The 18376-nt window shown below is 60.8% G+C and overlaps 2 protein-coding genes across 2 annotated transcripts in view; one reads left to right on the forward strand and one right to left on the reverse strand.

Moving 5' to 3' along the window:
* The window catches only part of TNS2 (tensin 2), a 37147-nt gene extending 33430 nt beyond the window's left edge, over window positions 1-3717 (forward strand). Inside the window, exons 26-27 of the mRNA XM_075061251.1 lie at window positions 1566-1595; window positions 2419-3717. Of these exons, the coding sequence (XP_074917352.1) occupies window positions 1566-1595; window positions 2419-2560 (172 nt within the window). The 3' untranslated portion in view covers window positions 2561-3717. The remainder of the gene's footprint in view (window positions 1-1565; window positions 1596-2418) is intronic.
* Window positions 3718-6706: 2989 nt separating this feature from the next.
* Window positions 6707-18376, reverse strand: part of SPRYD3 (SPRY domain containing 3) — a 35694-nt gene continuing 24024 nt past the window's right edge. Inside the window, exons 8-11 of the mRNA XM_032786801.2 lie at window positions 16679-16736; window positions 10970-11089; window positions 10432-10592; window positions 6707-9373 (exon numbers count right to left, since the gene is read on the reverse strand). Of these exons, the coding sequence (XP_032642692.1) occupies window positions 9239-9373; window positions 10432-10592; window positions 10970-11089; window positions 16679-16736 (474 nt within the window). The 3' untranslated portion in view covers window positions 6707-9238. The remainder of the gene's footprint in view (window positions 9374-10431; window positions 10593-10969; window positions 11090-16678; window positions 16737-18376) is intronic.

Here is an 18376-nt window from a genome sequence, read left to right on the forward strand (position 1 = left end):
CCTCCAGCTAGCGCTCCTGCCCCGCTCCCCACAGCGCCCCCTGCTGGGAGAGGCTGGGTCTGGCGTAGACAGGGGCTCCCTCCAGCTAGCGCTCCTGCCCCGCTCCCCACAGCGCCCCCTGCTGGGAGAGGCTGGGTCTGGCGTAGACAGGGGCTCCCTCCAGCTAGCGCTCCTGCCCCGCTCCCCACAGCGCCCCCTGCTGGGAGAGGCTGGGTCTGGCGTAGACAGGGGCTCCCTCCAGCTAGCGCTCCTGCCCCGCTCCCCACAGCGCCCCCTGCTGGGAGAGGCTGGGTCTGGCGTAGACAGGGGCTCCCTCCAGCTAGCGCTCCTGCCCCGCTCCCCACAGCGCCCCCTGCTGGGAGAGGCTGGGTCTGGCGTAGACAGGGGCTCCCTCCAGCTAGCGCTCCTGCCCCGCTCCCCACAGCGCCCCCTGCTGGGAGAGGCTGGGTCTGGCGTAGACAGGGGCTCCCTCCAGCTAGCGCTCCTGCCCCGCTCCCCACAGCGCCCCCTGCTGGGAGAGGCTGGGTCTGGCGTAGACAGGGGCTCCCTCCAGCTAGCGCTCCTGCCCCGCTCCCCACAGCGCCCCCTGCTGGGAGAGGCTGGGTCTGGCGTAGACAGGGGCTCCCTCCAGCTAGCGCTCCTGCCCCGCTCCCCACAGCGCCCCCTGCTGGGAGAGGCTGGGTCTGGCGTAGACAGGGGCTCCCTCCAGCTAGCGCTCCTGCCCCGCTCCCCACAGCGCCCCCTGCTGGGAGAGGCTGGGTCTGGCGTAGACAGGGGCTCCCTCCAGCTAGCGCTCCTGCCCCGCTCCCCACAGCGCCCCCTGCTGGGAGAGGCTGGGTCTGGCGTAGACAGGGGCTCCCTCCAGCTAGCGCTCCTGCCCCGCTCCCCACAGCGCCCCCTGCTGGGAGAGGCTGGGTCTGGCGTAGACAGGGGCTCCCTCCAGCTAGCGCTCCTGCCCCGCTCCCCACAGCGCCCCCTGCTGGGAGAGGCTGGGTCTGGCGTAGACAGGGGCTCCCTCCAGCTAGCGCTCCTGCCCCGCTCCCCACAGCGCCCCCTGCTGGGAGAGGCTGGGTCTGGCGTAGACAGGGGCTCCCTCCAGCTAGCGCTCCTGCCCCGCTCCCCACAGCGCCCCCTGCTGGGAGAGGCTGGGTCTGGCGTAGACAGGGGCTCCCTCCAGCTAGCGCTCCTGCCCCGCTCCCCACAGCGCCCCCTGCTGGGAGAGGCTGGGTCTGGCGTAGACAGGGGCTCCCTCCAGCTAGCGCTCCTGCCCCGCTCCCCACAGCGCCCCCTGCTGGGAGAGGCTGGGTCTGGCGTAGACAGGGGCTCCCTCCAGCTAGCGCTCCTGCCCCGCTCCCCACAGCGCCCCCTGCTGGGAGAGGCTGGGTCTGGCGTAGACGGGGGCTCCCTCCAGCTAGCGCTCCTGTCCCACTCCCCACAGCGCCCCCTGCTGGGAGAGGCTGGATCCGGCGTAGACGGGAGCTCCCCTCCCCCAGTATCGCTGTCACTTGGAGCCGATATAATTTTACCTACTGAGAGACAAAGCCCGTTTGTTTGTTTAACTGCAGGTGGACGAATCCGGACGGCACCACCTCCAAGTGAGTGCGGGGAGGAACCGGGCCAGCACTGCAGCCACAGCCCGCCGGGGCCCAGGGGCCAGCACCAGAGAGCTGCTCTCTCACCTGGCCCAGCACCGGGGCTGCCCTGGTGTAGAGTCAGAAACCCTGTGACCTGCACAGCCCTCCCCCCGGGACCCCTGCATGGCTGGGACAGTGACCCTCCCCCGGGGACCCCTGCACGGTCAGGACAGTGACCCTCCCCCCGGGGACCCCTGCATGGCCGAGACAGAGACCCTCCCCCAGGGACCCCTGCACGGCTGGGAGAGTGACTCTCCCCCGGAGGACCCCTGCATGGCCGAGACAGAGACTCTCTCCCAGGGACCCCTGCATGCCCAGGATAGTGACCCTCCCCTAGGGACCCCTGCATGGCCAGGACAGACCCTCCTCTAGGGACCCCTGCACACCTGAAATAGAAAACTCTTCCCCAGGGACCTCCTCCACCCTGCCCAGTAATCTGCATGGCTCTGCTCTGGGCCTGGCTCTTCTGTTTGTCCCATGGATACTCTTGCTTGGAGCATCCTTATGATTTCACCCTGTTTCACCTGCAGGTGGACATGACAGGCCTGGAGTGGGCACAGCAGGGGCTGGGGTGGGTGCAGCAGGGCTGAGGGTCAGCGGGACTGGGTCAGCAGGGCTGGGGCTCAGCAGAAATGGGGCGGGTGTAGTGGGGCTGGAATGGCACCATTTGGTGACGTTTGATCCAGTGTGGCCAGGGCAGCAGGAGGGGGGGGGGCAGCGCCAGGGGTGATGGGGGTGGCGTCTCGCCGGCCGTCTGGCTCCAGTCTGATCTCCTCCCTCGCAGGCTCTTCGGCTTTGTGGCTAAGAAGCAGGGCAGCCCCTGCGAGAACGTCTGCCACCTCTTCGCCGAGCTCGACCCCGAGCAGCCAGCCTTGGCCATCGTCAACTTCATCACCAAGGTCATGCTGGGGCCACACAGGAAATGAGCGAGGCCGGGAGAGACGCCAGCCCTGCCCCTTTCCCCCGCCAGCGCCCAGCCACGCAGGGGGCAGCGGCTCCCAGCGGGGGCAGGAGCTGGGCTGTGGGTGCAGCCCACCCATCTCGCTGACCCTGACACAGGCCTGATGGCGCTCACCCTTCAGTCAGGCTAGGGAGGGGGGTTCTCATCTGGCCCTTCGCCCCCCCCCCCCCCCAGCTCGAAGCTTTCACCCTGTCAGAGACACCAAAAACCAAAGGCACCTGGCTAAGGGAGGGCCCAGTTCGGTCACAGGCCCTGTGGTGGCACAGCAGGGGGTTAATGCTCAGGGCTCTGGAAGGGGGCAGCCCTGGGGCTGGTGATCTCAGCAGTGCGGGGTCACTGGAGACAGTGGGGGGCATGGAAGAGGCAGGCAGCCAGGGGCTCGGCCGTTGCTGAGGGGATGAAGGCTCCTAGAGGGGGAAGTGTCCGAGAAGCTGTATGTGCCGAAGGAACAGGGGGCAGGAGCACGTGGCATTTAGCAAGGCCAGGGCCCACCCCAGGGTGCCCGGCCCTGCATGGGGTTGCCAGGAGCTGAGGGAGTGGGAGGGACAAGTTCACGCTCCCGGCATGATCAGTGCAGGCACTTGGCTCTCAGCATGCCAAGGCCTCGTCACGGGATTCAAGAGCAGAGCCAGCGTGGTCTAGGGGGTTACAGCAGGGGTGGGGCTGGTGATCAGGACTCCTGGGATCTAGCCCCTGCTCATGGATAAGGGTGGGATCTAGCATGCTAGAGCCAGGGAGGGGGCTGGGAACTAGGACTCCTGGGTTCTATCCCCAGCTCTCCCCCTGCTGGGCTGTGTCTTAGCAAATGCAATGTCAGCACTCATGCAAGGGGCCGGTTGTTTCTCGTCGGGCCAGCTGCCTACAGAGGTGGGCTGCTCCCACAGATGAGATCCTGCCAGTGCAGGCAGGGGCCGACTCAGGCCCTGCTGCCCGAGAGTGACAGCGCCTTGTGGGGAGAGGGAGCCGGGGCCCAGCCAAAGCCCCACAGCAGCTTCGCCAGCCGCCTCCAGTGCAGAGGAAGGGCTGCAGCCAGCCGATGCTGAAGGCTGCGCCGTGGGGGTGGGATTTACTAAAGAGAAGAGATCTATTTTTGTCTAATAAAGAATTTATATGAGCTCCAGGCAGAGGCGTCTCTCTAATGTCTATGGGGGGAGTGGAGCATGGGGCTTTAGCCAGCTGCATATTAACAACCTGCCGAGAAAAATACCCTCGCAGCCGGCGCCAGGCATCTGCACCGCTGCGTAGCCCGGCTCACTGCTCTGGGCACGCTGCCTCCAGGCCCATCTTTGCGCCTACTGGGCTGAGCCGAGCCTGGGATTTGGGAAGGGGCTGAGGGGCCCAGCCCCCTGTCAGCTTGGAGCAACAAGGGAGAACTCAGCCAGCAAGCGGGGAGGGACGGGGAGAGGAGCTCCCATGGGGGGCTAGGTCCAGAGGGTGCAACGTTCTCCCGGGATCAAAGGACCAGCCCCTCTCCCAGGGCCACGTTTGCTGCTCTGACCAGATACTTAAAAAACAAACCAGGGGAGGGCGAACAAGCCACCCGTGACAGATGTTAGCCATGCTGCGTAATGCACACCTGGAAGATACTAGCCTGATGAACCGTGATGGAGAAGATAGTTGAGGAGACTAGACTAGCCCCCCCTTCCTCCTTGCCCCCGGCCATCCAGAGCTGCTGGACGGCTTTGCTACAAGTTAACCGTGAAGAAACCAGAAGCTTGGATTAAGAGAGAGCAGCCACACTGGCTGGCCAGCCCCTGGGAATGCACAGACCAGGCAGTCAGCAAGGGGTCCGTCCCCTGTCATCCCCTCCCAGCTTCTGACAGCAGGAGGTTCAGGGACACCCAGAACACGGGGCCGTGTTCCTCATAGCCACGGACAGACCGATCCGCCATCAGCTTCTCTCACTCAGTTTTGGCCTTCACGCTGTCCCCTGGCAATGAGTTCCACAGGTTGACGCTGCGTTGTGCGAGGACGTATTTCCTTGTGTTTGTGTGAAACCTGCTGCCTGTTAAATCTCCTTGAGCGAACCCTAGTTCTTGTGTTACGGGGAGGGGTAAATAACACTTCCTTAGACACGGTCTCCTCGCCAGGCCTGATTTTACAGCTTTCTATCATAGCCCAGCCCCTGCCCTCACTCAGCTCTTCTCAACCGGCCCAGCCTTTTGAACCTCTTTGCCTGCAGAAGCTGTTCCAGCCCCGTAGCCCTTTTTGTTGCTCTTCTTTGCACCTTTTCCAATTCTAATAACTCTTGTTTGAGCCCAGGCGAGCAGAGTTGCACACCGGAGTCACGGGGTGGGTGAACCATGGATTTCTATAGTGGCATTAGGATATTTCCTCTCTTAGGATTTATTATTTTTAACTAGCCTCTTTGCTTTGGGGTAGTTCCCTGGTTGGAAGTGAAATGCTACCATGGGCGTTGTTAGCATTTCCCCCTCCACAAGGATGTTGAATTGAATTATTGTCGCCATTACCAGGTGGTTCGGCTACACTCGCCTCCTGGGCGAGACCCTGTGCTCACTGAGGACAAAATCAAGAAGTGCCTCTTCCCTTGTGGGTTGCAGAACTAGCTGCTCCATGCAGCAGCCATTAGCCCTGCCTAGAAATTTTAACCCGGCCATAGGCACTGACTTCTGCTGGTGCCTGTGGGTGCTCAACCCCTGCCCCACCCTGCCCCCATTCCAACCCCTTCCCCAAATCCACGCCCGGGCCCTGCCTCTCCCCCACCTCCTCCCCTAAGCAGGCCACCTTCCCGTTCCTCCCCCTCAGAGCTTGTTACACCACGAAACAGCTGTTTTGCAGCGGCAAGTGCTAGGAGGTAGGTGGAGGAGTGGGGATGCAGTGGAGGTGAGGTGGGACGGGGGATGAGGGGAGTTTGGCTGCCAGTGGGTGCAGAGCACCCACTAATTTTTCTGGAGCACCCACAGAGTTGGCACCTATGATCCCCGCCTCCCATCCTGAGGTGAGGTTCCCAGTCAGTATGAGTTGAAATCCCGTTATTACTGGGTTTTCTAATCTCTCTGAGCATTTCAGAATCACCCTCACCATCCTGGGCTGCTGGTCAGGAGGATATTCCTCCTCCTCTACTCTTATTATTCAAGCAGGGAATGTCTAGCCGGAGATGTTCTATGATACCAGTTGATTCAGTCAACATTTCCCCCATATTTCACTCTGCTTTTCCCACATACTGCCGCCCCCGCGCGCCCCACTCCATCATTCCTATATATTCCGTACCCGGGTATTAATGTGTCCCATTTCTTAGCATTGTTCCACCTGATTTTCCCAGTGCCTGTTAAATCAATACCCCGGCAGCAGCCAGGCATTCTAGTTCCCCCACCAGCAGTTGTAGATGGGTATGGGCACGGGCACGGGCACATTTTATCCATAGTCAGTCGCTTGCCTTCGTGGGTCAGATTTAAATGGGATCTTATTTTTGACTGTCCAACCTGCACTTTACTAACGTCTTTCCTAGTCTCTGTATAGACTATGCAGCGGTTCTCAAACTTCACTGGATCACAACCCCCCCTTCTGACAACAGAAACTACTACACACGCCCAGGAGGGGAGCCCGAAGCCTGAGCCCCGCCACCCTGGGTGAGGGGGCCAAAGCTGAAGTCCAAGGGCTTCTGCCCTGGGCGGGGGCATGTAACCTTATCCCTGGAAAGTGGGGCTTGGGCTTGGTCTTCAGCCTTGCTTGACACACACAGTGAAAAAGCAGTAGATTGCTCACCATTTTCTAACACACTAAGAATGTGGTTTAATAATCGGACAATATTAAAAACTATATATCTGCTAAATCACACGCATATAGTGTCCCCTCCTAGCTCGCCAAAGGCTCCATTTAGCTGTAACTCAACCTGTTTGAAGGGTTATACAAACCAGTGCAAACGCACCTTTAGCAAGTAACCAAAGCACACAAGGAGAAGCTGATTCTGATGGTTTACACTGAGACTTGGTGATTTAAATCAGAATTTAAACTGCTGATTTAAATCGATCCACCCTGATCCTCAACCCGCCGTCCCAAGGCCCAGCTGCCTGCCACTGTCCCTGCTGCCCATTAGATGTCAACAGCACGAGACCAGCACCAACTAGGACAAAAGATGCCAGGAGCCGGATACAGATAAATATGGAAACTCCAACTTTATTGAGTGTGTATAAAGATCTCAGTATGTACAGACGTGTAGGTCGGAGAGCGCAGACCGGGGGTGGGGATTGGGGGATCTCGACCTGGCTGGGTCAAAACACTCGATTCCCTGTAGGTGCAAAGTCCGGATTTCTCAGCCAGTAGCAGCCGCAGCACTGGTGAGATCCCCATCTTGGGGGGAGGAAATGGGCTCCATGCAGGGTCCCAGCCCAGGGGATCACGCCCTCCCAGCAGCAGCCTGGCTGCTTCTCTCAGTTGGAGGCGGGCAAGGCTGGCAGGGGAGAGTCCCACAATCAGAGCCCTCCCCAGGCTGGCCGACCTCCCACTAGCAGCTAAGGGCTGTGCCCAGACCTGGGTGGAGGGATACACAAAGTGGGGGGTGATTTTTACATTCACAAGATCTGGTAACAATTAAGCAAAGAAACAGCAGCACAAGCCCCAATGGCACCTCAACTGCGTGAGCTCCTGGCACCGGGTCCCCGGACGTCACAGACACAACCCCGTAGGCCCAGGGAGCTTTGGGCAGCGCAAGGCTGGGGCAGCCCAGACAAGAGGGGGGGTGGGGGGGCTCCCAGCAGCTCAGCTCTCATTGGCTAGCAGCCATCAGGCCACAGGTTGGCAGCCAGCACAACTTGGGCCCCAGATGTCCTGCCAAGAGAGCCGTGGAGAGGAGCGAAGGAACCTGCCCCTTCGTTAACTCTACCAGCGAGCCCTCGCATGCCCCCTGAATTCACTCTCTGCCCATCAGAGCGTCCCCCTCGCTCCCTGCAGCTCCATCAGCCTGGGCTGAGACACTGGGGGGAGGGGGAGGCGCTCAGGTGGGTTCTGTTGCCATCCTTTGCCCCCGTACCCCCCCACTGGCAGCAGGGGAGGCACCAGCACTTGGGGGGAGTGGGGGTGTGAGAGCTCTGGGGCAGATGCTGAAGTCCCCAGAAGCAGAAATAGGCCTCCCTACCGTGATCCCCCACACGAGGACCACGCCCTCCAGCCCAGCCCAGCGAGGGGAACCCCCGCCACTGGCTAAGGAGCTACCTCCCTAAGGAGGGTGGGAGTGGGAGCCACAGGCAGACTCGGAACTGCGGGGGTGGCCTGGACCCGGTTCACGTGGACTCTCTGAACCGGCCTGCAGGGAACAGCAGATGGAGCAGCGAGGGCTGGGCCGCCCTGGAGCCTGGCTACAAGCCCAAGCCGGGGGGATGGGCCGATGGGCCACAGTCCAACCGACACCAGACTGGGGGAGCGAGACAGTTTGCAAGTTTGCTCAGGGGCTGTTTCATGGGGGAAGCCCCAGTTACCCCAAAGAAACCCACCCATCTGCCCTGCCCTTTACAGACCTCCTGGTGATCCCTAGGAGCAGAGACAGGCTGGGGTCTAGGAGCCTCAGGGGTCCGGGTGAGAGGCAGTTGAGGTCACACCGTAGAGGGCCAGGGTTTGCCAACTGCGGCCCCCCATGAAGGGGTCCTGGGCTGCAGCACCATCCCCTCGAGGCCAAGCCCCCGCCTGACGCTACACCAGAGCCCACAGCAGCCCGCGTTTGCCTGACACCCCCAGTCCCTGACCTCAGAGGGCGGAACGAGACACTGGTCAGGGACAAAACCATGGTCTGCCCCCCAGGCCTGTGCCCTGCCCCCTGGGAGGCTGGCTGATGGCCTGGAGACTTGGCACCATGGGTCAGGCCATCCCAGCCCCGAAGGGATGGCACGATACTGTCATAAGGCAACCAGTATGGGCACGAGGGCCATCGTTGGCTGCAGCGACGGGCAGAGGAGGATGCCCAGGGCACCAGTTCTTTAGCAAGTGGGGCAGGGCTTGGGCACCCCAGGACAGCAGAGAGGGGCTTTGAGGCAGCCCAGGCCCCCATTCGCGTGGTGCCTGATTCCCCACCAACACCAGGACAGGCTGAGCTGGGGCAGGCAGGAGGCCACAGTGCCATAACACCATCTATGGGCACAGATCTCACGCATGCTCAGGTGGAAGCCGGAGCCCAGGCCAGATGCCCAGCTACCGGGATCCCTGCAGGACAGAAGCAGCCAGACAGGAAATTAAAGCAAAGAGGAATCTTGCCAGCAGGGGGGAAGGGGCCAGCCCCACCTAGGGGGGTGGGAATTGGGCCTCAGGCAGCATCTCCATCTCCGCATGTCACACACCACACTGAGATGGACAGGCTGGGCCCAAGGCTTGGCATGTTGCTACACACAGGAGGCTGCTCCGTGCTCTGACTGGCGCTGGGGGGCAGCCCCAGGCCCATCCAGAGCTCTCTCCAGCCCCCCCAGTGTCCCGCCTGCAGACTGCCGGGCGCCAGGGCCCAGCAGGGCAGGGAGGGACACGTTCGGAACCAGCTGGAATAATACTTCAGCTGCCGGCGACAAAGCACTGCCCCCTGCAGGCAGAGGCTCAAAGCACAACAGATTGAAGTGATGGAGAACGTCCCTGGGGTGCCCCATGGGGAGGGCGCTGACCCCGAGAGAGGGCGGCAGATGGGATATGCCCCCACCCCCGTCTCCTAGCCGCTGAGCGGGTGGAGGTCCACCTTGACTTTCTCCCCGCTGCTCAGCATGCCGATGGTGGGGAAGAAGCCGCCGACCGGCACCACCGCGTCCTTCTTGCCGATGATCTTTCCATTGCGTGTGAAGAACACCTGGGGGGACAGGATAGTGCCGCCGGCTGTTAACCTCTTCGCTGCCGCAACGTGGCCCCTTCCCTCCCAGCCCAGGGCCCCATGCAGCCTCCCGGCCCAGGCCAGACTCAGTACAGCCACAACACCTGGCTCCATGCGGAGAGGTGCCCAGGCAAGGGCCAGAGCAGCTCCTCACTGGGAGTAACCCAATCTGCCCGCCCCTTTGCCTGCAAAGATGCTTCCCAGCATGCACTGCAGCTGGACATATACTCTCTGTCGCCTGGGCCTCTGTTAAACCCAGGCTCTACAAGCCTCTGGGCTGCTCCAGGCCTGCTTCTGTAGCCACCCCCTGCCCTTTGGGCTCAGGAGCCGTAAAGCCCGAGGGGAACCTCCCCACGGGACGCAGTCTGTGCGCACCCTGCGGGTGTCAGCTCAGCACAAGCTGGGGGTGCAGGCCTGCCAGCCAGGAGGACTCAGTCCCCGCCAGCGGGCGCAGAGCCTGGCGCTGCAGTGGGGTTAGGGCGCAGTTCCTGGAATAGGGGCACATTGCTGGCAACAGCCACTAGGGGGCGCCTGAGGCCAGCGAAATCCAGCCGTCTCTACCCAGGCCTGGCCAAGGTCACAGCGGGGTAGGGGGGTGAGGGGCTGGGCACTGCCCAGTCGGCTCTGGTCATGGCAAGCTGTGCCAATGTGTGTCACGCCAGCGGGGTCCCAGGCGGCCCTGGGACAAGTGACCCCAGACAGAGTCACCCCGTCACTCTCGACGGGGCCTCCAGCTCCTACCAGCCTGGATCCAAAGCAGCAAACCCCAAACTCCCCCCGCCCCCCAACACATCCTCTGTGCCCTTGCCCCCCACCATCACCCCCGAGTCATCCTCCCAGTATATCCCCCACCATGCCCCAGTGCATTCCCCCTCCCGACCCCCACTGAGCCCATAGCACATCCCCCAACCAGGCCCCGGCCTGTCCCCACAGCCCCTCCCCCTCCCTCCCTCGAGCCATCCCAGCCCTCCTCTTGCTAAGTCTCCCCCCCCAAAGCGCCCCGACCCCAGTCCAACAGCACAGCCCCCAGCTCTTACCACCACTTTCTTCCCTTCGTGCTCCTGCTCCATCTCCTCCCCGTCCTCTTCCTCTTCCTCCTCCTCCTCCTCCTCCACCTCCTGGTGCAGGTACATGACATTCCGCACGCCCCGCAGCTTGGGCTTCAGGTCTGTGGTGTCACAGCTGTCATCGCTGTCACCTGGGGGGGGGGGGCCTGGTCACCCCGAGGCTGGGTTGTACCCCACCAGGGAGCACCCGCTGGGGTCTTTGCAACAAGGTTGGGCCCTTTGTCTCACGTTGCAGCGGCTCCAGGTTCAAGCCCCACTAAGGACCCCCCCGCCGATCCAGATTCATTCCCCTGACAGTCAGAAACACCATCCCAGCTTCCTGCCTCTAGCCACTACCCCACGCTGTCTTGCTCCACATCCTCCCTGCTTTTCCGAGTCTTGTTTCACTGGCAGGGGCAAGTGGGGGAGGACTGGCTGCAGCCCTCAGCCCTACACTCATCGCTACAGGAGTGGATCTCAGGTCCCCAGGGGTCAGCCACACCTCCCCCGGCCACGTGCGGTCACGCACCTTCGCTGTCGAGGATGTAATCCCGGGGGAACATGATCCCACAGCCCATAATGTCGCCCTTGTAGCACCGGGGCCCGAAAGGGTCGCCCACGCCGCTCCCGTGGAAGATCTTCCCGTCATCTGGAACGAAGAGGGAGAGGAGAGGCCATTAAGCATGGTGGGCCTAGCAGGGTGGCCTGGGAAGGGGAGCGATGCCCACACACGTGGCCACTCTTCAGGGGAGAGTTCCAGCCTGCTGGCACCACTGGCCTGCACCGACTGGCGTGGTCTCTGCCCGTGGGGTAGGTGGATCAGAACGCTACCTCCGCCAGTGGGAGATGACACCAGACCCCCGGGCCACACAGTTGCACTGGCAGGCTGGGAAGAGAGATTGCTCTAAGGGCACCGTGCCAGCGACCCAGGCCTCACCCTGCCCTATCTCAGCTCCCCTGCCAGTCCCAACCCACCTATCTCCTCAGCCCCCACTGCTAGCTGTTCAATCAGCTGCTCCCTGAGCCATTGACCGGACACAGGTGGCTGACCACACACCCAGCAGCACCAGGCCCTCCTCTTTGCCCCGAGAGACCCCAGCACTCAGCTTGCCATGGCACACACCCAGGGGTGCTGCAAGAAAGCTGATGCACCGGGGTGAGCTCCAGGCTGGGGCCACACGCTGAACGGGCTCTTGTGTAATAGAGAAGCCAAGCGTGGGAGCCCACGTGAAAGGAGCCGGGGAAGGTGGGGGCGGCTGTGCAGCTGGTTCGTGGACGTGGGCCGAGGAGCCACGAGGCACGTGGGCCAGGCAGAGGGTGGAGGCCCGGGGGAAGGGGGGGGCTGTTTCGGCAAACAAGGGAGATGCACCCAGCGAAGGGGCGGTAAATATTTCTCCCCGTTGCCAGGGCAACCCAAGCTGGGAATAATACTGAGTAAACATTCCTGTGTGTCGCCAGCGGAGAGCGAGCGCGCCTTGTAGGGGATCCCCTGGCTCCTGCCACAGGCGGGGGCGGGCACCAGGGCCAAGCGGGATAACCAGGGGGAGCAGGGCTTGCCGGTGAATAGTACTCGGGGGGGGGGGGGAGCGGGCAAGGGAAGGCTTAACCCAGCCCCTCCGAGGGATCCCACAAGAACCCCACCCCCTGCACCAAGTCACCTGAGATTTTCCAACCTCCCAGCCATCTCAGGGCACCAGCAGGGTGCGGCGAGGGGGCCGGGGGGTGCCCCCATGCAGAGGGAAGGGCACCAGTAGATCTCCACCCCTTGCCCTCTGCAGCCAGCTTGGTAGCTGCCCAGCTCTGTACTCCTGGCTCTTTCCACCTGCACCCGCTTCTCAGTGCCCCCCTCCATCTGTACCCCCCACCCATTGCCATACATCCCACCACACCCCCACCCTCCTCTCCTCTGGCCTGTCAGATCTAGGCTGGAATCCTTTCTCCCTTGCCCCCTCTCCCCACCAGCATCACAGGGCTCCCACGCTGGGGGGCTCTACCCCACACCCCTTGCTGAGCTGGGGCCAGAGTGACCTCAGCTGGTGTATTCTACCCATGCCCGTGCCCGGGTCTGGTCGAGGGAAGCCGAGAGCTCAACCCTCACCCACCACGATGGGGCCCTCCATCTAACCCCAGAGAGATGAAGGCCAGTGGCTCTACTGGACAACCAGGGGGGCAGGAGATAGGCACACTCAGCCCCGGCCAGACTCTGTGCTCCACTCACTCTCAAAAGCCCTAGCTTGGAAGGAGACAGGCTCCTTGATGGTTAGTTTTTCTATTAGCCCCAAGTGAGAGCAAGGCCAGCTCCTTGGCCCCAAAGAGCTTCCAGACTAAACAGACAAAGAGTGGGAGGGGAAACTGAGGCACGGCCAGCAGAAGAGGCTTCTCCAGGTTCACCAAGCGGTCGAGGCAGAGACAGGACTAGAACCCAGGTCTGCTGATTCCCAGCACCCTAGACCATGCTGCAACCTCAGTCAGCTATAAAGACCCAGGCACCCAGCCACGAGCCTCGCCAAACCCAACTCAGACTGTGCTGGGGCTGCCGGCCAGGCAGCTGAGCTCCAGCAACACGGCCAGATCCAAACTGGGGGTGACAGAGGCCGTGCTCGGGCAGCCGGGGAAAGGACGACGTGGCCAAAGGGAGCTGGGATGCACCTGGATGCAAGTGGGTCACCCCCATGCAACGCCCTGCACGCTATGCTCGACTGTTTGAGAGCTGGCCTGGCACTGGGGCATCTGGGCACCTGGCTGCAATGCCCACCATGGGCAGCAGTGTTCAGCTGCCCTCAGCTAGCCAGCCCACCTGGGGGAAGAGGGACGATGGGCAAAGAAAGGCCTAAGGCCTCCGCAAAGACCCACTGGCCCAAGAGAGCGAGCCGGGCACTGCAGGCCAAAGATCTCTGCTTGTGAGCGAGCCAAGGGCGGCTGGGCTCCCCTGAGGCCTCCCGCTCTCCTCACGGATGCCTTCAGCTCACTCCAGCCACAGGCCTGGCAGAGACGGGGAGGGGAGTGTCCGAGATAGGAGGATGAGGAGAGCCAGAGCCGGACACTCAGAGATTCCCCCTGACTCGCCAGCCACGTAATGAACAGGAGAGTACAAGGGAGTTTAGGGCCGGGTTACTGCCCCTCGCTTCTTCACACTCTCCTCCCGTGTGGGATCTCTTCCACTCGCCCACAGCACGAGCTGATCAGAGATCGTCTCGCCCGTGTGCATTGCTACCTCCCAGCCTGGGCTCTATTCCCCGGACATTCCCCCGATGCAGGGCTGATCGAGCGGTTTGTTGTGGTTCCATGGAGCGCCCGTGTCTGCCAGAGGTTATGGCAGCTCAGTGCAGCAGCTGGCACCGTGAGGCTGGGTAACACGAAGGGAAAAAAAGGTGGGAGGAGATTTTTTCCAGGAAGAGGAGGAGGAGGAGGAAGGTGAAGTGGCCAGCGAAGGGAAGTGGGAGGCAGCAGATCGAATACTTGGATGGGAATTTGAAATGTTCCCCTGGCGCCGAGCACTGGAAAGAAACCGCCAGGAACCAAAAGCGTTTACAGCTTTTCCTTCAGAGACACAAGTCAGACAGTGAAAATAAAATCCTTCATCAGGCAGAAAGGCAGTGCGTCCCAGGAGGTCAGACTGCTCACGGAGGGAAGGGAGGAAGGAAACGCGGAACGGGGGGGGCGGGGAGGGGAGACAGCTCCCCATAGCTTCAATCGCCAGGGAAGGACCCCAGGCCTACCAGCCCTGCTGTCTTGGAGCCAGAGGATCTGGTAGGATTACGGTGACCAGGCCTCCATCGTCTATCGAGGGTTGAGACTGCATCAACAGCTCTGCCGTGAGGAGCCAAGACTGAAGGGCTGACCTCGGCCAGGGAAAGCCAGAGGGCAAGCTGCCCTCAAGGCACCTGCAGACAAACCCCTATCACCACTAGACGGTGGCAATGGAGCTCCTGAACCAGGCGTTGGGAGTCCATAACTGGGTGGCTCAAGCAGAGATGTGGACAACACCCAGGCACTGTTGGATGTAAAAATCCTGCCCTCAGCAGCTTGTGGTCTAGCATGTAGGGTCCTAGACTGGGACTCTTAAGAGAGCGGGGCTCTATTCCCAGCTCTGCTGCTGGATGACCTTGGGAAATCTACTTCCCTGCCCCGTGCCTGTTTCCCCATCTATCATACAGGGATAAGGCTACTGCCCTCCTCTGTAAAACGCTTTGAGCTCTGCTGCACGCAGATCTTTTCAATGCCCTTCCCGAAAGCATGGCTGAGCCTTGGCAGCAGCAGATGCAGGTGGCACAGTTTGAGCTCCAAAGCCGAGCAGCCCCCTGGCTCCAAGTGCTGTGGCTCTGATTGGCCAAGCGGCTCTTTGGAGACTTGGCAGTGTGGTTACACTCACCTGGCCTGATGCCTGGCTCGTGTAGCACGACTGACTTCGGAGCAGCTGTGCTGCTTTATCGCCAGGGATCAGGCCTGGGGCCCCTAGGGAGAGGTACAGCACAGACGCTTTAAGCCCTGTGTGTCGGGTAACAAGTCTGAATGATCAGAACAGGAGCTGGTCTTTGCAGCGAGCATCTCCAAAATCTCTACAGCCGCAGAGGCAGCAGGTCACAGAAACAAGCCCCCAAGACAGCCCCTGCACTCAGCAGCTGTTCAGCTCCCAGCTGGTGGAGAGGGCTGGGCGGGAGCAGCCATAGTGGGACAGCTGGCTCAACATGCTCGGAGCTAATTCTCAGCTGATGGGGATCAGCCGGAAGCCAGTACTACAGAACCCCTGTCTTCAGCTAGCCAGACTGCCAGCTCCTTCTGGACTAGTGGAGCAGACACAGCGCCAAGAGGGAAACCCCAGATCTCGCTGTACTCGTCAATTTTCAGGTCAGACGGGACTATCATGATCATTTATTCTAACGTCCTGGACATCACAGGCCCAAGAACCTCATCCACCCTCTAAGGAAAGGAGGCTGGAGGCTCCAGGGAGTCCGACCTCCAGATCCGTGGCTGATTGCTCTGCCTAAGAGCCTGATGCTGCGAGGTGCCGGGCACCCGCTAGTCCCCTGGGCTTTCAGAGCGAGCAACCCAAGAGCCGGCCTCAGCTCAACTGCTTATCTGAGCCCTGGGAGGGAGAATCTGGGCTCAAGCCCTCGGTGCTTGAGCCCAGATTCCATACAGAGGCTGGGTGAGAACCGCCCTTCATGGGCTCTGTGAGCAGAGTCAGTAGCAGGGATGTTATTGTAACCCCGCTGGCTGGTTGGATCACACAGAAGCAGAGGAGACTCTACGGTCTGTTAGCTCAGGCAGGAGAGGCTCACAATTTTAGACCAAGAGTCCCCGGTTCAACCTCGGCTACAGACAAGCCACAGAGGGTGGCTGCATGCTTGGGTACTTAGCAAATTAAGAATGGCTCGCTGTTCTTCCTGGGGTGCAGACTAATTGGGCTAAATTCAAAGCAGGCAGAAACCAGCATCAGGGACCCAGAGGAGAGTCCAGCAGCAGAAAGGGGCCAGGACAGCTTTGACGTAAGACAATTGGAAGGCAACAGCCAGATGAACTGCTCCAGTGAAGTGGGTCTGACCCGATCCAGCTAAGAGAACCACCATCATCCAACACAAGCCGGAGATGGGCAGATATGGCAGCAGGAGCCAGCAGGGTTGTAAGTAACAGGAGCTACCTATGATCTGAGCATTAACCAGCTTTCCCAGCTGATAAACCTGTGACCCAACACCGGGCCTCGCCGGAAATCAATCCAGGCTACAGTTTTCTGACCTGGCTAAGACATTGAGATACCGACTACCTCTTTGAAATTAAAGAGCATCAGGCCTCCAAGCCCCTCAGATAGCTTGGAAACACACAGCCTTGATGTTCTGAGACAGCAGAGAACCAGCTGTTCTGGTGGGCTGCCAACTCCTTGGACTTCTGCACTCATGATCGAGACCCCATGGCTGAGAGGCTGCTCCCCAGGCCAGAACGAAACCCGGACCCTTTGCCACTGAAGACATTTTCAAAAGTTCCGGCAAACATTCAGCATACAAAGCCCTATGACATTTATGCACCTAACCCCCCCCCTACTAAAAACATGGTGTCCAGTGTTGGGAGTGTGACACTTCCCCTGTCCCGCGAGTGGTGTGCCCTGGGCTGACTGCCAGTGGCTGCCCGTGGGTGATGCTGCTGCATTCGGGAAGTGCACTGTTAAACTCAGAGGGACAACTTTCTTTGGGGTCTGGCCAGAGATTTTGATTTCTCCCCATTCCAGTCTTATCTCACTCACCTGCATGGTAGGCCACAGATCCTCTGCTCCATCCGGGATGGCGGTTTTTCGGGTAGTCCTAGGGCAGAGAGAGGAGGGAGGGTGGGTCTCATGACTTCACCGGTTATCACCTAGAGTCTCTGTGGCGGGAATTGCTAAAATATTTCCCTATAAAATGGGAGGTTGCCTTTGGCCTTGGGCTGAGATGGAAAATCCAGCTGTAAAAGCGCAGCAGATGCATCCTCCCCACCCTCCAGTCACATCCCTGGCGCCACAGCATCCCCTTCCCGCCATCCCCGATCGAGGCTGGAGGGGCCTGACAGCAGCTGCTGTGACTTGCTTGGCTTCAGGAAGGGGAGGGGAACCAGCCCCTGTGCAACTGGAGCACTTGGCCCATGCGAGAGTTAATTGGGAGGCCGTGGCATGGCCTGCCTCGGGTGCATGACTCACTGGCAGGTAAATCCCTTGAGATTAGACGGCTGCTGCGCAGTGAATGCGGATGCACTGCACCGAGACCAATCCCAGGCTGAGGGAAGCCTGCCCGAAGGCTAACAGCAGGCCACCCAGCACTGGCATGAGTCAGGGGTGACTCAGAGCTACCTGCTCCCCAGCGCTTTCTGGCGCCTGTTTGAAAGATGCTCCCAGAACCCACGCAGCAACTTGCTCCACCACAGCCCAGCCCCGTGCAGAGCGTGGGTTGGCCAGCGCCGCAGCGGGAACGCAACAGGGCTGGGGACCCAGGACAGGGATGGGCCTCCTGCATCCCTCAGAGGGGCTGTGGTGCTGCCAGTCCTGGCAATATTACGCGGCAATTGGACAGGAAGGATGGTCCAGTGGTTACGAGGCAAACCTGGAACTGAGTTGAGTGGCCGCTCCCAGGGCATGTCTACACTGCACACTGAACCTGGGCTCTGAAGCCCCTCCTTCCGTCCACACACAAATCGCTCTGACTCAGGGCACCAAGCCCTCTGAATCTGGCTCCTAGGACCCTGCTAGGCAGGTGGGTCAGAGCCAGAGTCCTACAGAGACTCGGGACCAAGCCCCGTCTTTTAGCAGCGTGGATGCCTGCCAAACCGCAGCCCCGAGTCAGGTCAGCGCACATACGTTAGCACGGCTGAGACCTGGGTCCAGCAGCTGCAAACCTAGCGTGGACACTCAAGAAATCCCAACTCCACAAGCCCTGGTCCCACAGGTCTGGGTTTAGGGAACAGTTTAGACAGACTGAGTCTCTCTGTGCTTGTTCCCCACCTGTACAGTGGGGCTAAGAGAACCGCCCTGCCACACAGCGGCGTGTGGGGCGTGACATGCTCAGCTACTATGGTGACAGGGACCAAACCAGTACAACGGGTAGATGGAATTTAGGGTTTCCAGCTGACAATCCTGTGATCCAGCGTGGCTTATCACACTCAACCTGGCCTGTCCCCAGGAGACCGCTGGACCCAAGCATCCATTTCCACCTTTAGCTCCTATCCCATAGCGCTTTCCAATGTCCCCACATTACAGATGGAGAAACTGAGGCATGGAGGGGGGAGGGGAAGTACCTTGCAGGCCAGTGGCAGACCTGGGAGCACAAAACACCTCTTCTCTTAAAGAAGAAAGTGCCTAGGAGGGGCTGTGTTGGTCTCATTCATTAGGCCGGGTCTGCTCTTAGAGGTCTGAGCAGCAGAGCTATCGCTGTCAGGGTGAGTTTTTTCCAACAAGGTTATGCTGGCGAAAGCC

Source organism: Chelonoidis abingdonii, chromosome 26 (assembly GCF_003597395.2).
Source record: "Chelonoidis abingdonii isolate Lonesome George chromosome 26, CheloAbing_2.0, whole genome shotgun sequence".
NCBI classification, from domain to species: Eukaryota; Metazoa; Chordata; order Testudines; family Testudinidae; genus Chelonoidis; species Chelonoidis abingdonii.